The sequence below is a fragment of the Canis lupus genome, chromosome 20 (genome assembly GCF_011100685.1).
Source record: "Canis lupus familiaris isolate Mischka breed German Shepherd chromosome 20, alternate assembly UU_Cfam_GSD_1.0, whole genome shotgun sequence".
Taxonomy (NCBI): domain Eukaryota; kingdom Metazoa; phylum Chordata; class Mammalia; order Carnivora; family Canidae; genus Canis; species Canis lupus.
This window is the reverse complement of record NC_049241.1, coordinates 32,569,710-32,593,051: the sequence shown is the minus strand read 5'-3', so window position 1 is coordinate 32,593,051 and position 23,342 is coordinate 32,569,710. Positions and strand designations below refer to the sequence as shown.

The following is a 23,342-nucleotide window of genomic DNA, read 5'->3' as shown; positions in this document are numbered from 1 at the left end:
GTGATTAAAAGCACAGATCTGCAGTGCCACGAAAGAAGAGCATTCCTACAAAACATCTGAGGCATGGAGGTTACTAATGACTGAGGGGCTGGAGGAAGATCTACTGAAGGAGATAACTCCTAGCTCTGCCAGAGGATTTGTAAAGGAGAAACTAGGGAGAGGTCAGGGGTATCTCCCAGGGAGAGGAAATGGGGGAAGTGGAGAGAAATAAAAAACCAATTCAGGTACAGTCCCTAGAGGGCCAGACTACTGGGATTTCTCTTAGATGATTCCCCATAGTTTCCAGGTTGTAGAGAGGAAGCAGAAGTCATCATAGCAGGAAGATACTCAGTAATGGACTTGCCATTCCTTCATCCCATCCTGGTGCCTAGCCAGGCTCCAGGAGCATCCAGGTCTTGGTCATCTGTCTGTCCCAACTCCATAGGATGTTTTGCAATTAGGTACAGAACAAATGGTGGAAAGTGCAATTATAACTCTTGTGAGAGAGGCAGGATTTCATGAAATCAGAGCAAATGATGTTGCAGAACTGCTTGAATGACATATCAAGGCAGTAACAGATGAGGATCTGGCCATGTGAGGCCTAATGAAGAGAAGGGGAAAATTGAATTCAAAAATCAATTCTTTGAAAAATCAAAGAATGAAGGCCTTGAGAGATCAATAAGGTCGGTTGGCAAAAATGTCCTCTTTGTGGTAGCACTGTGATAACCACATGTTAACCGGAAGGATTTATCATGCTCTAAGACAATCCATGTGAGATTTATTCTTTGTTCTAAGAATTAGCACAGGATTGCAGTTATGACCTAATTTTGTTCAACATTTCCTTTTGCTTTTAAGAATATATTTGATGTTTGGATTTTTGTTTTTTTGTTTTTGTTTTTGTTTTTGTTTTTTTTAGATTAAGTTCTAAACAGAACCATGTTTTTCTCTTCACTGTGAACTTGCCCTATGTGGCTTCACCACGTGTCCCCTTTCCTGATGCTAATTCTCCAGGGTTACAGAGATCTCCTCTGGGAGGAGATTCTGGCTAGAAAGAAGGTGGGGATCAGCTCACAAAGGGGCCTGAATGCTGGACTTCTGCTGGCAGCCAAAAATCTTGTCCTGATTTAAAACAAAACAAAACAAAACAAAACAAAACAAAACAAAACAAAAAAACACCTCCTGGCTCTTGATAACAGGGCTCCTTTTTGTCTAACACCGACTTTGTTCCCATAGCTAGAAAATGCTAGAGACCAACTTCGCCTCCTTTAGAAATGACAAAACCCTCTTTAATCTCCTCGCTTTTCCTTTTATTTCGAAGCACAGATTCAGCAATGGGAGAATGTTTTCTGGGTGCTGAGGTTCTATTTTAGGCCTGCTGGGATTGCACACCCATATAGAGGGCTATTTTAATTCCTTTCAGTCATGTGGAAAATAATCACTTAAGTGATGCTCTTTCTAGCACTTTACCTTTGAGAGGTGACCTCAGCTGATGACAGTGCATGCATCTACACTAATCCGAGGGAGAAGTGCTGGACTAAAAGCTGGTTCTGAGCTTCCCGAGAGCCTGAAGACGTGGGGGTCTTTGGAAGCAAATGGTCAAGTGACTTTGGCTCTTATTTTATCCAGCAGGAGATTGGCCTGGAGGGTTTTCTTGTTTTAAGCCTGATTTCAAGCAGGCAGTTATGCCAGACTAAGATCAGCCTACATCTTGACTTTCAAGGCTGGTATTTCGAAGGTGCTAGGCTGATTAGGTCATACGTTGCATATTCGATTGCCTTATTTCTTGGCCAGTACAATTTTTTAGAAGATATGCTGCCAGATTCATAAGCCACTTACCTTCCAACTGAGCCCCTAGTTCAGCTGCCTCCTTCCCTCTCCCCCCACCCCCTGACTGTGTGTTCTTTCTCCAGAGAATCGGGCAGTAGGATTATCTAATTCCCTGCCCACAGGACCATTCTGGCTACGCTGAGTCTCCTTGCCCACAGAGCTGCCCCTGGTGGTAGAAGCAATGCAGAGGGCCTGTGGGTTTGGCTGGTTCTTAAGCAAGAATCCCCAAGGGGAACCAGTTGCTAGCACTTTGGCACCAAGTGGAACTGAGTGATCATCTTATGGTTACCTCTCCCAGAGTTGCAAAGGAGATAAGCATTTCCAGTTTATGCGCATGTATGGTTCCAGAATGGAAATCCTTATTTTCTTAGAGTGCTGGACTTTGACATTTGAGGACTGACAGTCCTGTCAATCTGACTTAACCTTTGGATAGTCACACAGGGGAGGAGCCCTCCCTGTCTTGGTTATCTTATAGTAGGCAGCCTGGCCTTTTAGCTTGTAGAGAGGGAGAGGAATTTGCAGGCTAACAGCAGACATTTGTAGTTCTTCCCTTATGGGGAACAATTAAGGTTTGGTTGCTCACTCTCATGGGCCATTTTCACTAGCACGGAGCCTGGGACTGGCCAGTAGAACTCTTTGTGATGGTGAAAGTGATCTCTGTTCACTGTCCAGGATGGCTCCTGAGCACTTGAGCTGTGGCTAGTACAGCCAAGGGACTGAATTTTACATTTTATTTAATTGTGATCAATTTAAACAGTTACATGCAGCTAGCAGCTACTGTATTGGACAATGCAGGATAGACCATTCTATTTGAGGACTTATATTTTGTAATTAGAGAAAACCTTATACATTCACATAGTAGCAATTGAAAAGATACAAAAGGGTATCAGTGACAAGTCTCCCTGTCTGTCTCCCCGTGTCCCCCTGTTTCCCTTCCCAGTTGCAGCCACGATAACCAGCTTCCTCTGTATCTATCCAGAAACATTTCACACATATATAAACATAACATCTTTTCTCTTTCCCTCCCTCTCTGCTCTTCCTCTCCTCTCTCCTTTAATGCAAGAGCTGTTATTCTGGTCACTGTCTACAGTTTGAGGTTTTATTTGTTTGCTTGTTTGTTTGTTTTAGAGGAGGGTGGGGTAGAGGGAGAGAGAAAATCTTAAGCAGATTCCACACCCAGCATAGAGCCCACCATGGGGCTCTATCTCATGACCCTGAGATCATAACCTGAGCCAAAATCAAGAGTTGGACGCTCAACCCACTGAGCCACCCAGTTGCCCCTGAGCCTAGGTTTTTTGAGTTAACAATGAACCTTGGAGGCCATTATTTTAATGGTTTACATTTACTTTTATTTGTATTTAATGGCTATACATAACGCTCCTTTCTAAAGCTATATCATCATTTACTTAACAGGCCCCGTTAAAAGTGGACATATGAGTTAATTCCAGTCTCTTGCAGCCATAAATACTACTGTAACAAATAACTTGCACAGGCATGATTTCACATGTTAGGTATAAATACAAATTCATAAAAGTGAGATGATCAGGTCAGAGGTATGTATGGTTTACATTGCCTCAGATGTTTACCGGATTGCCTTCCATAGGGCTTGTTGATGGGAATAGAAGTTGGTGTCTGTGTATGAGATAGTCGGTTCCCCACAGCCTCGGTGACACTCTCTTAGTAAACTTCTTGTTCTTTGCCAGTATGATAAATCAAGATTGCCATTACCTCGTAGATTTAATTGGCAGTTCTCTTATTATAAATGAGATTAAGGGTCTTTTTATATGTTCAAGAGTCATTTATATTTCTTTTCTGGTAAAATAGCTACTCAGCTCATTTGCCCATATTGGATTTCACTGTTGTTTTAATTGATTTGTAAGAACCTCCTATACATTCAGGAAATTAGTGTGTTGCCTCTGGTTTGTATTGACAAATCTTAATCTTGTTCATGGTCTCTTCATGTGGACATTTGAAAACATTTTATGAGGTGAACATGTTAATCTTTTTGTTATGGCCTCTGGTCTTACATCTGACTTAGACTTTCCCTGTGAAGGTATTTTCAAACAATTCTTATGCTTTCTTCTAGAACTTCCATGGTTTTCTTTTTCTTTTTTATGTTAACTGACTCTTCTGAAATAGCTCAGGGGTTTTGTGGATTTACCTTCTCTCGCCTGGCCCCTCATTCTCCTGCTGTGGTGCCTTGTTAGTAGCTCTCTGTCCAGCCCTAGTTTTGAGCTGTGGGGTCCCCTCTCATTAGCCACTCGGGTAGAAACATTATCCTCATTTCCCTGCTGGTTGCCACCTTCTTCTCATTCCTTTCTCTCTCTCTTTTTGTTTTTGTTTTTTAAGTAATCTCTACACCCAACATGAGGCTCGAACTCACAACCTGGAGATCAACTGTTCTACCAACTGAGCCAGCCAGGCGCCCCGTCTCATTCTTTTCTGAGTATAACTTTTACATAAACCCTAATCCTAAATGGAGAAGGCAAGATCCAGTCTTTATTTGGGGGTCTTAGTTACATTTGCTGGTCCCAGGGTCCCTTTTTGCCTCACTGTGCCTGACAACCCCACCCCCTTGTTGTCTTCCTCTTCACTGCAGCCCAGGAATCCCCAGGTCACTCCCTGCTTTGTCTTCTCCCTGCAGATTTCTTCTTTGACCTCCTTTCTGCCTTCCTAAGCCTGGCTCATTATCTGATATGCCCTGCCCTTTGTGCTGGTTGCTTAATCAGGGTAGGTGACTTGAACAAGAGGTGGGCTATAAAGCTACAGGATATTTAGACTTTGCCTGTGCTAAGGAGAACACTTTGCCTCCAGCAAAGCCAGCCATTTTTTTTTTTTTTTAGGATTTATTTATTCATGAAAGACACAGAGGAGAGAGAGAGGCAGAGACACAGGCAGAGGGAGAAGCAGGCTCCATGCAGGGAGCCCGATGTGGGACTCAGTCCTGGGTCTCCAGGATCACGCCGTGGGCCAAAGGCAGGCGCTAAACCACTGAGCCACCCAGGGATTACCAAGCCAGCAATTTTGTGGCTGTTAGCACTTCATTCATATTCTCTAATATGATAATATGATTTAATGCTTTGTCATTTTCTTTCTTGTGATTCCAGAATCTCATTTTCAGCTTCTGCCAGAGCCAGTAGCAGTTGGGAAAGAAGGCTGTGTTCTTTGAAGAGTGAGTATGGATTTTTAGCATTGTTGATTACCAAAAAAAAAAAAAGAAAAAAAAAAAAAGAAAAGCAGCTCTTAATGAGCCTTGGGCTCCTCTGTAAGCTCGCTCAAAACCCTTGTTGTGGCCAATTGTCGTGGGTGATTTCTCTGGCTCAGCAGGTCTGGGGGGAAGGGTTTGGGCACTTGAAGGTCAAATACACACCCGAAAGCCCCCAGTGGATTGGGCCAGGAGCAGGGCTCTGAGCTTGAAGGGAGTTTAGGAGATCCAAGCCTGTAGGAAGGAACCAGGATGCTTTCCTGGGGAGTGTGACACCTGAATTAGCCCCAGAGGCAAAGAGTTCACCCAGCAGCCAGGACATGGAAGTGCTCCACACCAAGGGAAGAACCTGAGCAAAGGTAAAGCATGAGGCTGCACATGGCTGGCGTGGGTCCTGGAGTTGGTCATTCGGGGGTGCAGGCAGAGATGTGGGAGTTGGTCCAGGAAGTCAGATTGGGATTGTTTTTGCGTGGTCTGAGTTCACAGCAGACTAGGGCAGCCTAATGCATGGTGTAAGTTGTGAGGATTTCCCTGGCAACAAGTGTTAAGGGGTGTGACAGGATGGGAGCAAGAAGAAATGAGCACCTAGACCCAGTGTGGTGGCTGAGGGAGCTGTGGTCCCATTTGCCCCTAATGTCTCACACCTGGTGGGACAGGTTTCCTTCCCAACATTCCTAGGATATGTTGAACCAGATCAGCCTAAGGAATTGGTTGCAAGAGGCTTTCAGGGGTATAAACCCCTAATGCTGTGCTAATATAGAAACTCCTCTTCTTGTATGGCTCTAGCATGCGCTTAAAATGTAACAGGTGTGACTGAAGAACTGAACTCCGAATTTTATTTAATTAATTTAAATTTAAATAGTCATGTATTGGGATGCCTGGGTGGCTCAGCGGTTGGGTGTATGCGTTTGGCTCAGGACATGATCCTGGAGACCTGGGATTGAGTCCACATTGGGCTCCCTGCATGGGGCCTGCTTCTCCTTCCACCTGTGTCTCTGCCTCTCTCTCTGTGTGTCTGTCATGAATAATAAATAAAACCTTAAAAAGAATAAATAGTCATGTATCGAATGGCATGGTTTGTCTAAGACTCACACAAGTTGGCTCCAGTGCTGGTGCCTCTCCACCTCTATGTAACGGGGCGGGGGCAGGGGAATGGGAAGACTGAAAGAATCTGGGAAGCTAGCTTGATGGGAGACTGTCCAGAGAAGGGGGAGAGATGTGTCTGGGACATGGTAAGACCATTGAGTCATGTGAGTGGTCAAGCAGGCTTTTAGAAAAGTCAGGAAGGGGGTTCTGGCCAGACATGTTGAGTTTTGAATTTCCTGAAGGAGGGAATGGTGGAAGATACAGGGATGGAGAGCTCTCCAAAGGAAGACAGTGAGGAGAGAGAGGAGAGCATCATGGGAATATCCAATGGAGAGAGTGAGGAGAGCATGATAGGAAGATCTAGTAGGGGAGAGAGGATAGCATCTCAGGATCCAGACCAGATGTGCTTGTTTCAACAGAAGGGTTGTCAGGGGCACCTTGCTGGCTCAATCAATAGAGCATGTAACTCTTGATCTCAGGGTCGTAATTCAAGCCTCACATCGGGCATGGAGCTGACTTTATTTTTTTTTAAGATTTTATTTATTTATTCATGAGAAACGGGGGGGGGGGGCGCAGAGAGGGGCCTGTCTATATTTGACCTGCTCAGGGAAAGTGTGCAGGCTTCTCTGTAATAAGTCCAAGCCTTGCTGAATTGATCAGCCACTACAAAAGCTCTTCATTGAAGGCTTCATTCTGCAATTAAATGGAAAATGGAGCCAGCTAAAACCTTCCCCCCAGCTGACTGGGACATCCGTAGCAGGCGTTGTGATGGTATGATGATCATACTTTCACCTTGGGGCTACCATCTTCAATGTCAGGGTCTGTGATATAACGGCCTTGGGCATAAAATGTTCTAGTTCCTCGTCCAAAAGAACATCATATAATTAACTTCCTGCAGCTCAGGATTCGGAATTCATGGTAACCCTCAGCAGTTTTTTAAGGTCTTTATGTAATGTGGAAAAGTCCTCTTGAAGCTGACAGTTCCTATTTTCTTGACTCTTTTGTGACCCACAGTATTTAAACAGATTTATAACATTCCCTTCACTCCAAAAGTAATTTGCTTACCCCTTGACAATGAGGCCTTTTAGCATCGTAAATTGTACCCAGCCATTAAATAGGTGACTCCTCCAGGGAGTTTTGTAATTACTAAAAGAAAAAAGGTCTCTTACAGCATCATTGGGAATAGTTGGTTGTCCCTAAAACAAACAAGATTGTTTATAACAATCCATTTTATAACTTTGCTTTTCATTAATTCACCTGCACCATATTTGTGTCCTGTGCTATTCTTGGCACTGAAAAAGAACATACACGACTGGCCCTACCCTCAAGGAGCTCTGGTTCTAGAAGGAGAAACAAGACAATGACATAAACTTGCTGAAGGTGTTTATGCTGACTGAGAAATGGAGAGAACAGTTGAATCAGAAGCACACACAGTGCTTCTGCCCTTGAGAAGGCTTTCATCCCTACAGATTCAAGAGTGTACCCAGATAGAGCGTGTGCGTGTGGCTGAAAAGAACCATCTATCCCATCTATATGTGCCCTCTGTCTTCCCCCAGCCATCCGAAGACTGTGAGTGGCTTGTTCACCAACCTCTTTGTACAGAACAAAATATGTAAATGGGAGAAACCAATATTGTACTATATGTTAACTAACAAAATTTAAATTAAAAATTGTAAGAGTGGAGATGTCGTATCTTCATGAAGAAATTAGGAATGACAGCAAGTGTGAGTATTTAATAGCAAAGAGCTTACAAAGCAGAAAAAAGGCCACTTGAAAATAATTTAGAGAAAGTAGAGCTTGGTGCAGAGAGAGTGTGTCCAAGCAGAAACCTGTTTTGTAATCATGACTCTACCAGCTGAGTAACCTTGGGCACGTTACTTAACCTTTCTGTGCCTTAGTTTTCTCAGCCTATGAAATGGCATAAAACACCCACCTTGCCTGTTGGACAGGACTGGTGTTCCATACCAGTGGTTGATCACTTTCAGCTTGCAGGCCAAATTCAGCTTGTAGCTTATTTCTAATAGAGTCTTATTGGAATATGGTCACTCTCATTTATTACATGCTGTGTGTGACTGCTTTCTCGGTACAACGACAGTAGTTGTGACAGAGCCGATGGGGATCTCAATCCCAAAATATTTATCATCTGGCCCCTGTGTTCAGTAAGGTCATACCATACATACCAATACCATCATGAATTCATTATAAAATTGAAATATAGATCAATTGACACAGGTATATGGGAAAGACCTCTTCATTTCACAAGAAATATAAGGGCGGGGTTTGCCAGATATTAATGGTTTTTCTTGAAGAAGTCTCTGTTTTGGGGGCAGCTGGTGGCTCAGTGGTTGAGCATCTGCCTTTGGCTCAGGTCATGATCCCAAGGTCCTAGGATCAAGTCCCATGTCAGGCTCCCTGCAGGGAGCCTGCTTCTCCCTCTGCCTGTGTCTCTGCCTCTCTCTGTGTCTCTCATGAATAAATAAATAAATAATAAAAATCTAAAAAAAAAGTCCCTGTTTTGGTTGGTGAAATGCACTCTTACCATAGGCAGCTGGGCATCTTCAGGTTGCAAAGGCCCACACCTGGCATACAGGTCCATGCATACCTGGAGTAGAGGTCCATACAAGAGTTACTCTCTTGATTAGAATGATGGGTCTTGAAATATTTCTCATTTCATGAGAAAATGAACTGTATTGTGAACTCATAAGACAGGATGGAGAAGGGGCTACTGATTCAGCTGTGGTTTCTAGATCACCTAGAAATACGTTGGGCCATAGTCGAGGTGCTGGGGCTGCACAGTAGTCTGTGGCCTCCTGGTACCCACATACTGGCTTTGAGATGTGCCCAGGAGGTGTTCAAGAAGACCTCAGAAAGTGCACTGAAAACTCTGCTGTTTGGATTTGTTCTCTCTTCACTCTTTTATTGTATATTACTTATTTTTTAGTAGGCTATACATGTGTAAGTGATAAATAACCAAAAGATTTTAGAGGTAGACAGTGAAAAACAAGTCTCCCTTCTATCCCTGACACCCAGTGACTAGTTCCTCACCTTAGATGAACCCAATGATGTCACACATCTTTTCACTGATAGTAGCATTCAGGTACACATGTACATTGCTTCCATTTCTGTCATTTAGGTTTTCTGTCCTTTCTAAATTTTTTGTAAGGAATGATTGAGGACAAGTGTGTGGGAGCGGGGGGAGGGGTAGAGGGAGAGAGAATTTCAAGCACATTCCCTGCTAAACACAGAGCCCTATACAGGGCTGGATCTCATGACTCTGAGATCATGACCTGAACCAAAATCAAGAGTTGGATGCCCAACCAGCTGAGCCACCCAGGTGCCCCAGTCCTCTCTAACTTTCAATTTTAAAAAATTGCAAACTTGGGGTGCCTAGGTGGCTCAGTCGGTTAAGCATCTGATTTTAGCTTGGGTCATGATCGCAGGGTGCTGGGATCAAGCCCCCCATCAGGCTCCCTGCTCTGCAAGGAGCCTGCTTCTCCCTCTCCCTCTGCCTCTTAACCCCTGCTCATGCTCTCCCGTACTCTCAGATAAATAAAATCTTTTTTAAAAATTGCAAACTTACAAAAAAGTTGAAAGAATAATACCATGTAATCTTCACCTGGATTCACCAGTGGTTAGCATTTATTATATTTGCTTTAATGTTCCCTCTCCCCCCCCCCTTTTTTTTCCGCAATTTTTAAGAGTGAGCAGCAGAAACAAACTGAGTAGCAAAAATCACTATTTTTCACCCCTTAATACTTCAACATACATCTCCTAAGAGCAAAGATATCCTCCCACGTACAAACAGAAGCACAATTTCACCCTCAAACTCAACAACTGTATGTCACTGATGCAGTATCATTATCATATCTGGTCCTTAGTTAGATTTTCCCATTTGCTTTCATAATGTCCTTTATAGCTTAAAAAAAAAAAAAATCCAGGATCTTCTCAAGGACTCTTTGTTATATCTGGTTGTTATGCCTGTTCAAATTCTTTAAGCACTTGTCAGCTTTTGTTCCCTTCTGACTTCTACCCTCACTCTGGGTTCTTCTGTCTTCTACTTTGCTTCTTTACCTTTTCTCTTGAGACAGAGTTTCAATACTCGCTTTCTTCAGCCCCACAGGTGTCAGCCAGTCTCACAGAGCAGGATGGATCTTGACGTGGTTAACATGTTTGTGATCGCCGGCGGGACACTGGCCATCCCCATCCTGGCGTTTGTAGCCTCATTTCTCCTATGGCCTTCAGCGCTGATAAAAATCTACTACTGGTAAGTTAATTTTATAATTGAAGTGTTCAAGAGTATCATAATAATAGTGTCATCTTCTCTGCTTGTCCTTTTGGTGGTCTTTTTTTTCAACATTTTATCATGAAATATTTCAAACATACAGAAAAGTTGAAAGACCTATCTGAGTTTAGGGAATGTTCTTGAGGAATTGATGGTATCGCCTCACTAGGTAAATTCTTTTCTGGTTTATGATAGCGTCTTTGCCTGGGAAGCCACCCTCACACCAAAGTCATGGATTCTGTATTCAGGCAAGGATTGTGTATGGTGATGGGAGCTCCTTTGCTATTATCTTGGTTGCTGGATTCTGACCCAGTAGAGTCCTGACAGGGCAGTGATGTGCACTGAAAAATGAATTTAGACCAGGGCCAAAGGAGATGGCATGGGTAGGACAGGATGGGTTTTAGGGGGTGCCTGGGTGGCTCAGTCGGTTAAGTGTCTGCTTTTGGCTCAGGTCATGATCTCAGGGTTCTGGGATCAAGCCCCTGTGTCTGGGGCTCCCTGCTCAGCAGGGAGTCTGCTTTTCCCTCTCCTTCTCTCCCCTGCTCAGGCTCTCTCTCTCTCTCAAGTAAATAAATAAAATAAAAAAGAATGGGTTTTAGATTTGTTCTAAACAGGTTCATTAGTAAAGTGATGGAAAGAAAAAGGAGTTTCCAAAATTTTTATCATTTTCGTATCTTTATGATTCTTGCCCTATCTGTATAACACCTCTGCTTTCCTTTTGTATTTTCTTTAGAGTAAGTCACTCTTTTTACCTTAAGTCAATTTAAGAGTGATGTAAATCTCACTCCCTTAAGCAGAAAATTCCTGTTTGCCATATATACTCTGCCATAAATAGTAAATTTATATTAAAAAGTAAAAAGGAACACAATGCAGTTAAACTATGTTCTTAAATTCTAGCCTACCAAAGACTGTGTGTCTCCTTTCTCTTTGTCACAAAGTCCAGAGAGGTGTGAAAGATGTAACAGCCCTGAACAGAGCCTTCCTCGTTGATGGAATCAGAAGATTAACAGTTGAAAGGAGATTAGCTTTCTCATGGTGTGCTTCAGTGACTTTTCATGCCATGGTCCATTTACCAAATAAAATCACCCCCATGCCTCATGGTGTGTGTCTCTTGGCGAAGGCAATCCCAAAATAGACCTGGTTCCTCTCTGTGTCGTAGGGAAAAGGGAAGCACTTTGAGATTTACTCCAGACCCTGGCTGTTAGAATTGCCTTCTGGGCACAGAGACGAGAATGCAGAGAGGTTGTACTTGTGCCCTTTATCTGCTCTCCTTTCTGGCTCCCTTTTGTTTCATGAGAGTGTAGAATTATCCTCCTGCCAGCCAGCCTCTGATCCTTGAAAAGAAGCTAATTGAACAGAAGGGAGATTTTCATCCTGCACTCTCCCTCGCTCTCTTGGGGGGGATGGTGGTGACCCTTTCCCAGGGTCACCCAGGACCCACTTCTGCATTGACAAAGCTGAGATGCTGGCTGCCTTAGTGCCGTGGCCCTGCAGCATGAGTGGCAGGAGTGCTTTGGGGCCGAGGCCCCTGGACGGCCCCTGACATGGAGAGGCCAGAGTCCCAGGCCCCTTGTGGCCCTCCAGAGGCGCCTTGGACCTCTGCACACAAATGCCATCTTTCTTAAGTCAGATCAAGGCAGAGAACACAGTTCAGTGATGTGGCCTGTAACCATGGATATGGCTGCAGACAGAGGTGTGATTATATAGAGGCTGATTCCACCCACTGCGTGTGGAAACCAGCCTCCATGCTGTGTAGTCCCTCAATCCCCAGCTTCCTCCAGGCCATCAGGAAGAGGCTTTCAGAGTTAGGAGTGTCAGAATAATTTTGACATTCAAGCTTTTATTTTATTATTTTATTTATTTTATTTTTATAAATTTATTTTTTATTTTTATTGGTGTTCAATTTGCAACTTATATAATAACACCCAGTGCTCATCCCGTCAAGTGCCCACCTCAGTGCCCGTCACCCAGTCACCCCCACCCCCCGCCATTCAAGCTTTTAAAAGAAAAATAACCTTGTAGCAAATAATTCACCTTTTATTGAGTTAAAATTCACAAAACATAAAATTCACTATTTTAAAGCATATAATTCAAGTTTTAATATATTCATGGCATTAGAGCATCTGGCTGGCTCTGTCAGAAGAACATGTGACTCTTGACCTTGGGATCGTGAGTTTGAGCTCCATGTTGGGTGTAGAGATTACTAAAGCAAATTAAAATAGGGACGCCTGGGTGGCTCAGCAGTTGGGCGCCTGCCTTTGGCTCAGGTCATGATCCTGGGATCCAGGATCGAGTCCTGCATCAGGCTCCCTGTGAGAAGCCTGCTTCTCCCTCTGCCTATGTCTCTGCCTCTCTCTCTCAGTCTGTGTCTCTCATGAATAAATAAATAAATCTTTAAAAAAAGAAAATAATAAAATAAAATATAAAATAAAATAAAATAAAATAAAATAAAATAAAATAAAATAATAAAATAAGGGATGCCTGGGTGGCTCAGTGATTGAGCATCTGCCTTTGGCTCAGGTCGTGATCCTAGGGTCCTGGGATTGAGTTCCACATCGGGCTCCCCACAGGGAGCCTGCTTCTCCCTCTGCCTATGTCTCTGTCTCTCTCTGTGTCTCTCATGAATAAATAAAATATTTTTAAACAATTAAAAGTCAAAAAAATATATATATATACGTATATATTCACAGTGTTGTGCAACCATTACCACTATCTAATTCCAGAACATTTCCCTCTTCCCAAAAGGAATCCCTGTACCTGTTTGCTGTTATTCACAGTTTCCCTGTCCCTTCATCCCCTGGCAACTATAACTACATCTTCTGTCTCTTTGGATTTACCTGTTTTAGCCATTTCATGTAAATGAGATCATAAAATTTGTGGCATTTAATGTCTAATTTCTGCCACTTAGCATGCTTTCACGGTGCATCCATGTTGCAGCATGTGTTGGTACTTTATGATTATAGCTAAATTCTAGTCCATTGTGTGGTTATACAATATAATATGTATTTAAATGGACATTTTGTATTGTTTCCACTTTTTTGCCTGTTGTGAATAAGCCACATGGCAAATTATTCACTTTTATCAACCAATAATACCACTAAAGCCCTGAGAGAGGGATCCCTGGGTGGCGCAGCGGTTTGGCGCCTGCCTTTGGCCCAGGGCGCGATCCTGGAGACCCGGGATCGAATCCCACGTCGGGCTCCCGGTGCATGGAGCCTGCTTCTCCCTCTGCCTCTCTCTCTCTCTCTCTGTGTGTGTGACTATCATAAATAAATAAATAAAAAATATTTAAAAAAAAAAAAAAAAAAAAAAAAAAAAAAAAAGCCCTGAGAGGCCCCACATAGCAGAGCATTCAGTCCCTTATTAAATGACAGTACAGATGCATGTGATCTTGAAGCCTGCCCATGCCTGTCACTCAGCTCAGAGCTATAGCCAGAGGACAAATACAGTGCTCTTGATTTTATGAACTCAGGCACACAGGCCAAGAATAAACCTAGCTGGTTGGAGAGAATGAAAATCCTAGAAAATCTTTTGGATTGTGCCAGGTTGTATTGTGGCATGAAGGGTTGGGATTATGGTACATGGTGCCATTGTGGAAGGCTGTCGGAAATCCTGTGATTTCCTCCTCCTCCCACCCCCACTGAAATGCACAGCCTGTTTTCTTCATCTTACCTCACTACAAGTGACATTTATACAGTGGGTATCTTGGGATGAACAGCTTTACTATGAGTCACTTACATTCCTTAACCACAGCTACACCTCCAAATGCCTTTGTTTGCTTAGCTGCCCATTATTACCACCAGTGGATTCATTCTGCAGAGCTAGATTGGCCAGGTTAATTTTCAGGATTACTATGTGAACAGGAATAGCAGGCAGCAGAGCTAGCTGGGCGTCCCAAACACCCCGAGCTGCTCTGCCAGACAATGGTGCAGTGTAATCATCACAGCAGGCTCTCTCCTAGACTTCTCTCTGGGATCTTCTGAGCCCCTTTGAAACAAGAACAGGTGTCCCTAGTAGACCATGGCTGGTCTTCGGAGCAGCTCTCTAAGATTCAGTGTCCCTGGAGCATGGCCAGCCTGTCTGCATAGCAGCGTGGACCATGGTTGCCCCTGTAGGAGGCACCAAATGCTTTACTGGGAGTCAACAGAGAACCACAGCTGGAGATGCTGGGGCCACTGTGGGTGACATCAGGGGCAGCTCTGATTTTTCTTGTGCAGAATATTAAGAATATTCACAGGATGAAAAAGATTGGGATTTTTAAAGATTTTTATTTTCCCAAAGAACCTCAGTTGGGACATAAAGGTAAGGAATCATAAGAGAGAAAAATGTACAAGGATTGAAAAAGAAAAAAAGAAAACCAGCATTGTTTGCAGATAACACGAACATGTTCATAGAAAGTCCAAAGGAACTCTATAGATAATTTTTTGGAATTAATAAGTGAGTTTGGCAAGATTGCTAAATACAAGATAAGTAAACAAAAATCAGTTGTATTATTATATGACAGCAACAAAAAAATAGAAAATGGAAAAAAAAATTTAATGATACTATTTACCGGGTTGCTGAGCTACAGCGGTTGAGCTCTGCCTTCGGCTCAGGGCGTGATCCCAGGGTCCAGGATCGAGTCCCACGTTGGGCTTCTTGCAAGAGAGTCTGCTTCTCCCTTTCCCTATGTCTTTGCATCTCCCCACCCCCCATGTCTCTCATGAATAAATAAATTAAATTTTAAAAACCAACAACAACAAAAAAATATTTACTATTGTATCAACAAATACAGAATCAAGAAATACAGAATAAGAATGAGTCTAAAGAATTATGAAGTATTAGAGGAATGTTGAAAGACCTAAAGTAGGGGATCCCTGGGTGGCGCAGCGGTTTGGCGCCTGCCTTTGGCCCAGGGCGCGATCCTGGAGATCCGGGATCGAATCCCACGTCAGGCTCCCGGTGCATGGAGCCTGCTTCTCCCTCTGCCTGTGTCTCTGCCTCTCTCTCTCTCACTGTGTGCCTATCATGAATAAATAAAAAAATTTAAAAAAAAAAAAAAAAAAAAAAAAAAAGAAAGACCTAAAGTAATGGAGGTAGAGACTAGTATTTGTGAGTTGGAAGGCTTTTTATCACTGGCATACCAGACTTCCCTAAAATGCTATATAGATTCACTGTACACCCATTTAAAATCCCAGCAAGTTTTTTTTATGGAATTTAATAAACTGCTTCTTAAACTTGTAAAGAAAAGCAAAGAGCCAATTAAGCAAGATAGTCCCGAAGAAGAACAATGCTAGATGATTTACATGCCCAGCTGTCAAACCTAATTATGAAGCAACAGTAAATCAAGGCAGTGTAAAATTGCACAAAGTAGGGCCAACCAGTGGGGCGGGACAGCCCAGGAACAGATGCATGTAGATACAGTCCCTTGAATTATGATAAACGTGCACTGCTTTGCAGGGGGGAAAGGGGCTGTGTCAACTAGCTATCCATCTGGGAAAAAAAGTTAATCATGACCTCTTTGGTGGGCAGAGTTACTAAAACAGCCCCTTAAATATCTACCTGTTGAATCCCCAGAAACTGTGGATATGATGACAAATCACTCCCATAGTTGTTATGTTATATTACAGTTGACCCAAAGACAGGATTATCTGAGGAGGCCTGATCCAATCCTATTAGCACTTAACAGTGAAGGGATTCAAAGCACGAGAAAGACTCAGTGCTATGGCTGGTTTGCAGTCAGAGAGGGCCCCATGAGAAGGAATGCCAGTGGGTTCTAGGAGCAGACAGCCCCTGGCTGACAACCAGCTAGACAGCAGGGATCTTAGTCCTAGACCACAAGGAACTGAATTCTGCTAATAACCTAAATATAATAAGCTTGGAAGCGGATTCCTTCTCAGAGCTTCCAGATCAGAGCCAGCTGATGCCTTGATTTCAGCTTTGTGGTACGTTCAGAAGAGAACTCGGCTAAGCTCCCTCCTGACCTGCAGAACCGTGAGTTAATAATTGAGTGTTGTTTGAGGCTGCTAAGCTTGGTACTTTGTAATGCAGCTATAAAAAAGAATACGGCCTCATCCACAACCTTGTACCATGCACAAAAATCAAATCTGGGTGGATTATAGATCTAAATGAAACAATAACGCTTTTATAAGGAAACACAGAAAAACCTCACAACAGAGGTTATCCAAATGGCCAGTAAACATATGTAATGATGCTCAACTTCATTGGCCATACAGGAAATTTAATAAAACCACAGTGAGGGACGCCCAGGTGGCTCAGTGGTTGAGCATCTACCTTCAGCTCAGGCCGTGATCCTGGAGTCCCAGGATTGAGTCCCACATTGGGCTCTTCACAGGGAACCTGCTTCTCCCTCTGCCTATGTCTCTCCTCCTCTCTCTATGACTCTCATGAATAAATAAATAAAAATCTTTAAAAAAAAAAAAAAGACAAATCACAATGAGATGCCATTTCACACCCACCAGTATGGCTAAAGTGAAACAGCCTAATAATTCCAAGTCTGGGCAAGGACGTTGTATTCATTTCCTAGAGCTGCTGTGACAAACAACCACAATTTAGGTGACTTAAAACAACAGAAATTTATTCTCTCACAGTTCTGGAGGGTGGAAATACCAAATCAAGGTGTTGGCAAGGTTAGTTACTTCTGGAGGCTCTGAGGGAGAATCTGTTCAGTGCCTCTTCCCTAGTTTCCAGTGACTGTAAGCAATCCTGGGCATTCTTTGACTTATACACATGTGCTTCATGTACAGATGTGTCACTCTACTGTCTGTCTCTGTGTATCACATGGTGTTCTTCCTTCTGTGTGTTTCTGGGTCCAAATTCCCTCTTTTTATAAGGGCACTAGCCATATTGGGTCTGGGGCCAACCCTAGTCCAGTATGACCTCAACTCAACTTGATTATAACTAGGAAGACACTGTTTCCAAATAAGGTCATATCCACAGGTTCCAGGTAGACATAAATTTGGGGGAAATAATATCCAACCCAGTATGAATGTGGAACAACTTGAATAAATAAATAAAATCTTTAAAAAAAAACAAAACATTATGCTGAGCAAAATAAGCCAGACACCAAAAAACCACATACTGAATGACCCCATTTATATTAGATGTCCAGAATAAGCTGATCCGTAAAGTAAACACAAAGAGACATGAAGGAAACTAGACACATGAAGGACCTATAGGGAGAGGGCAATGGAGAGTGAGTGCTAACCAGTGTGGATTTTTTTTTAATTGTGGTAAATTTACCATTCTACTCCTTTTTTTATTTTTATTTTTTATTTATTTATGATAGTCACAGAGAGAGAGAGAGAGGCAGAGACATAAGCAGGCTCCATGCACCAGGAGCCCGACGTGGGACTCGATCCCGGGTCTCCAGGATCGTGCCCTGGGCCAAAGGCAGGCGCCAAACTGCTGCGCCACCCAGGGATCCCCCATTCTACTCCTTTTAAAGTGTACAGTTCAGTCTTGTATCTTTTTGATGAAAGTGTTCCAGAAATAGATAGTGGTAATGGTTGCACTACTTTGTGAATATACTTTAAAAAAAAAAGTCCTCGGAATACCTGGGTGGCTCAGCAGTTGAGCATCTGCCTTCGGCTCAGTTCGTGATCCCGGAGTCCTGGGATTGAGTCCCACGTTGGGCTTCCTGTGTGGAGCCTGCTTCTCCCTCTGCCTATGTCTCTGCCTCTCTCTCTGTGTCTCTCATGAATAAATAAAATATTTTTTTAAAAGGTCCTCAATTGTACCCTTTAAAAGAGTGACTTTTAAGATATATCAATTGTATCTCAATGAAAAGAGATCTATACCCCACATCCTAGTCATTAGGGAAATGCAAATCAGAATCACAGTGAAATGCTACACACCTATCAGAGCAGCTATTATTATATATATTTTTTAGGGTGGCTATTTAAAAAAAAACAAATGGAGAATAAGTGTTAGTGAGGCTATATAGGGAAACCCTTGTATATCACTGGTAGAAATGTGAAATAGTACAGCTGCTGTGGACAAATTTAGTGGTTCCTCAAAAAAATTACACATAGAATTACCTTATGATCCAGCAATTCTACTTCTGGGTATATACCCCAAAAACTTGAAAGCAAAGACTCAAACAGATATTTGTATACTGATGTTCATAGCAGCATTACTCAAAATAGCCAAAAAAATGAAACTGCCCAAAATTCATCAACAGATGAATGATAAACAAAATGTGGTACCTAGGGACACCTGGGTGGCTCAGCGATTGAGCATCTGCCTTCAGCTCAGGTCGTGATCCCAGAGTCCCAGGATCAAGTCCCACATCGGGCTCCCTGAATGGAGTCTGCTTCTCTCTCTGCCTATGTCTCTGCCTCTCTTTCTGTGTCTTTCATAAATAAATAAATAAAATCTTTTTTAAAAAAGTGTGGTACCTATATACAATGGAATAGTATTCAGTTTTAAAAAAGGAATGAAATTCCAATACCTGCTAAAACATGGATGAACCTTGAAATCATCATGCGAAGTGAAATAAGCCAGACACAAAAGAACAGTGTTGTAGAGGAGCCTGCTTCTCCCTCTCCTGCTGCCACTCCCTCTGCCCGTGCTATCTCACTCTCTCTTTCAAATAAATAAACATCTTTTTAATTCTTTATTTGAGAAAGAGAACATGAACAGGGGAGGAGGGAGAGAGGGAAAGGGAGAAGCAGACTTGCCACCGAGCAGGGAACCAGATGTGAGGCTCTATCCCAGGACCCTGAGATCATAACCTGAGCCAAAAGCAGAGATTTAACCAGCTGAGCTACCCAGGTGCCCCCCCCAAAAAAGAATTTCTATTTGGGATGATCAAAAAGTTTCCAAAATTGATATCGTGATGGCTAATATACCACATTGTGAATGTACTTACTGTCACTGAATTGTATGGTTAAAATGGTGAATCTTCTGTTATGCGTATTTTATCACAATTAAAAAATAAACATTGAAGTACTTTTCTTCAGAGGTTCTTGTAATCTAGTAACGCTGAGACTTGTACGATGAAGGGTCTGGATCTTGGAGGAATATATATATATGGACTATCAATCACTCAGCCATAAAAAAGAGCTTATCATTTGTGACAACATGGATGTACCTAGAGGATATTATGCTAAGTGACATACATAAGTCAGAGAAAGAGAAATACTGATGTGAGGAATCTAAAAAACAAGACAAATGAGCAAACAAAAAACAGAAACAGAATCATAAATGCAGAAAACAAACTGGTAGTTGCCAAAGGAGAAGAGGGTGGGGGTAGGGGCAAAATGAGTAGAAGGAATTAAGATGTACATCATTCCAGTTATAAAATAAATGAGTCACAGAGATCAAAAGTACAGCACAGGGAATATAGTCAAGAAGACTGTAAAAACAGTATGCTGTCACATGGGTGTTGTATGGTGACAGATGGCAACTACATTTATTGTGGTGAGCACTGAGTAATGTATAGAATTGTCCAAGCACTATATTGTATACCTGAAACTAATAAAACATTGTATATCAATTATACTGAATTTTTAAGAAACATCATATAGTCAATAAATGAATGAACTTGGATATGAATGAATGAATGAATGAACTCATGTTACGGTGCCATGATTTAGAATTTTGAAATATGCTTGCTTTGTCATAAGAGCTTTTAAGCTAGCCAATGTTATTTTTAATGTTTTGAATAGGCAATGCATTTCATTGAAAAAGGAAAGTGGTAAAAGTCTCTCTCCTACCACTGTTCCTTTCCACCTACTTCTCACTATAACCCCCGCCTCTGCTCCAGATACTCACTGTAATAGTGCCTTGTATATGCTCTCCTGTGTTTTATAAGCAGATGCAAGTAAATATGAATATATATCCTTATCTCCTCCATTTATTTACACTGAGGGTTAACACTGGTCCGTTTAGGCTATATGCTTTTTGCAAGACTTGGCTACCTCTCTGGTGCAAAGTATACCACAAAGTGAATCTCTGATTAAATTAATTATCTTTCATCTTGGAGAGATTCTTCATGCAGAGAGTTCAATTTGTTTGAAGGTAATTCCATGTTGAAGTCGAATTCAGGCCAAACCCCAGCACTGCCAAGTCTTACGTAACCCAACAGAAGCTGAGCTTTCAACCAGCTGCCATATGTTGTGAGGAATAAAGCCAGAGAACTGATGCAGATAGTTCTTAAAAGTCAAGTTTTCGCGTGCCTGGATGGCTCAGTTGGTTAAGCATCTGCCTTTGGCTTGGGTCATGATCCCAGAGCCCTGGGATAACCCCCATGTCAGGCTCCCTGCTTAGCGGGGAGCCTGCTTCTCCCTCTCCCTCTACCCCTCCCCCCAGCTCCTGTTTTCTGTTGCGCGCTCTCTCTCTCTCTTTCTCTCTCTCAAATAAATAAAGTCTTCAAAAAAAGTCAAGTTCTCACTCAAAATCTCTAGGGGTAAGAAACCAGCATATATTAATTATATGTATTACATATACATATAATTAATATATTTTAATACATTTATGTGTATATATGTTTGGGGAGGGGGGATGTGACCCTTATTGAGCTTATCCACCAGAGTGGAAATAGTATCTGTATTAAAACAAATGTTTGTTACTATGACTTCTGCATCACAGTTAAAATCCACTCAATCAAAATCCACTAGTTAAAAATCAATACCTTCTTTGAAGCTACAGCAACACTTAAATAAGGTTAAGACTCAAAAAGCAGGACTTTGTTTGGTTGGAAAGTGAATTACACTTCCCACTTGATAGGGCACCTGGGTGACTCAGTGGTGAAGCATCTGTGTTTGGCTCAGGTCATGATCCTGAGGTCCTGGGATCGAGTCCTGCATCAGGGTCCCTGCAGGGAACCTGCTTCTCCCCCTGCCTGTGTCTCTGCTTCTCTTTCTGTGTCTCTCATGAATAAATAAATAAAATCTTTAAAAACAAAAATACTTCCCACTTGCTCAAATAGACTTACTTTTGTAACAAAATTGTGTTTTTTCACAGAGCTAAGAGTCCCCTGGACTCACCCAGTCAGAACAGCTGTCAGAGGGTTTAATCCTGAGATTGTAAGAAACCCAGGCACGCCTTGTAAGGACAGTCTTCTCTTGGCCTTTCTCCCCAACCAGAGATTTGTGGATGTGTGGAATGATACCACCATCAGCAATCATGGCCTTGATGAGAGAGGCTAGTTCTTCATCTCCACAAATAGCGAGTTGCTTTACCTTCAAGTCTGGGGTGCCTCTCTTGCCCCTCAGAGTCGCTCTGCGGTGAGGTCCTTACTCCAGGTTAGCCGCACTGTCCCCCACGCTACGCGAATAGCACTCATGGCTATTCGTCCTAGATTTCAGGCGTCTGTGAATATGGCCCACCAGGAACTGCACACCAGCTCTCTGCCAGGGGAAGCTGCCTTTGTCTTGGCCGTTCTGGAGTTCTTCCCAGCCTTACTGCCAGCCTCTTCGAATTCAGCTGTAGCTCAGGCAAGCAAGGCAGAGAAAGGCCATTGAGGTAGCTCGGGCAATCCCACCACCTACTCCATCATACCACCATTGAAGCTGCTAAAAATATAGATCTATAGATGAACAAAAGGTTATTATGTGTCATGCTTCTTCAGAAAACACTCTTTTTCCTCCCCCTAGTTAGAAGTATTAGAAGAATACATACCAGGATATTTATTTAAACTGCTTCCTGAAATGGTTCCACTCTGTGCTCCCTGAGGGTGAAGCTCTGTGGGAACCTGTGGGGAGGAGGAAGAGGGAAGCTGAGGGAAGTAGGAGTGTGGAGAGGGTGCATGCCCCTCCCAAAGCCACTTCTCTGGAGCTTGCTAATTTTGTTTCGCCTCTGTTTTTCTTCCCCAGGTACTGGCGGAGAACACTGGGCATGCAGGTCCGCTACGCATACCATGAAGACTATCAGTTCTGCTATTCTTTCCGGGGCAGGCCTGGGCCCAAACCGTCCATCCTCATGCTCCATGGATTCTCTGCACACAAGGATATGTGGCTCAGCGTGGTCAAGGTGCAGTTCTAGGTTCTTCTCTCTCAACAGGGTGTCACTCAGTAAAGAAAAGAGTGTCTACTTACATGTGATGTCATCAGCAATGATGGAGAGCCAAGGGAACCCAGAACTGTGGTTCAAATCATCTTAAAACTAATTCAGGGGGTACCTGCATGGCTCAGTTGGGTAAGCCTCTGACTTCAGCTCAGGTCATGATCCAGGGTCCTGGGATCCAGCCCCATGTTGGGCTCCCTGCTCAGTGGAGAGTCTGCTACTCCCTCTCCCTCTGCCCGTAGCTCCCCCTGCTTGTGCTCTCTCTCTCTCTCTCTCTCAAATAAATAAATTAAAATCTTAAAAAAAAAAAACAAGAAAACCCCCAAAACTAATTCAGTATAGGGGTGCCTGCCTGGCTTAGTCGGTAGAGCATATGACTCGAGATCTCATGGGTTGGGAGTTCAAGCCCCATGTCTTGGGAGGGAAGTTCCCCAGACTCCCACCTCAAGCAGAACCATACCTGAATGATTCCAAGTAGGATCTACAGCAGGGGGAAAGGCTCACACATCCTATAGTTCTCTTCTCATTTCCAAATTCTACTGGAAGGAAAGTCATCCTTATGCCTTAACAAACCTCTTACTTCCTGACCCACCTCAGATGGTTTTGGTATAACTGGTAGTTGTGTATTGCTAACTGATATTTCTCAGCTTCTGGTAAAAAGTGGCATAAATATAAATGGAAGGTGTTTTAGGATAATCATTCCAGGAATTAGACCTCAATGCGAAAAAAAAAAAAAAAAAAAGGTTGAAATCAGAAGCAGTGTGATCAGACATGTTTCTGTGCTTTGCTCCTGTTGGCTCTGGAGCTGCCCAGAGTTCTGGGAGAACAGAGGCTTCTTTCCTAGTTCCAAGTCAGTGGCTACACAACTAGAATAAGTGTGGAAGGGGTGAAAGGGAAGGAGTTAGTACCTATCAACTGGGATCAAGAAAGAGCGAGGGGCATCTGGGTGGCTCA

The 23,342-nt window shown here is 42.9% G+C and overlaps 1 protein-coding gene across 4 annotated transcripts in view; it reads left to right on the top strand.

The window, feature by feature from the left end:
- ABHD6 (abhydrolase domain containing 6, acylglycerol lipase) overlaps positions 1–23,342 on the top strand; it is a 41,313-nt gene that overhangs the window by 6,021 nt on the left and 11,950 nt on the right. For 2 of the 4 annotated variants that reach the window (XM_038566044.1, XM_038566043.1), the window contains exons 2-4: positions 4,914–4,978; positions 10,210–10,361; positions 22,199–22,355. In XM_038566044.1, coding sequence (XP_038421972.1) covers positions 10,243–10,361; positions 22,199–22,355 — 276 coding nt within the window. In that variant the 5' untranslated portion in view covers positions 4,914–4,978; positions 10,210–10,242. The remainder of the gene's footprint in view (positions 1–4,913; positions 4,979–10,209; positions 10,362–22,198; positions 22,356–23,342) is intronic. The other 2 variants (XM_038566045.1, XM_038566046.1) reach the window with 2 other exon arrangements.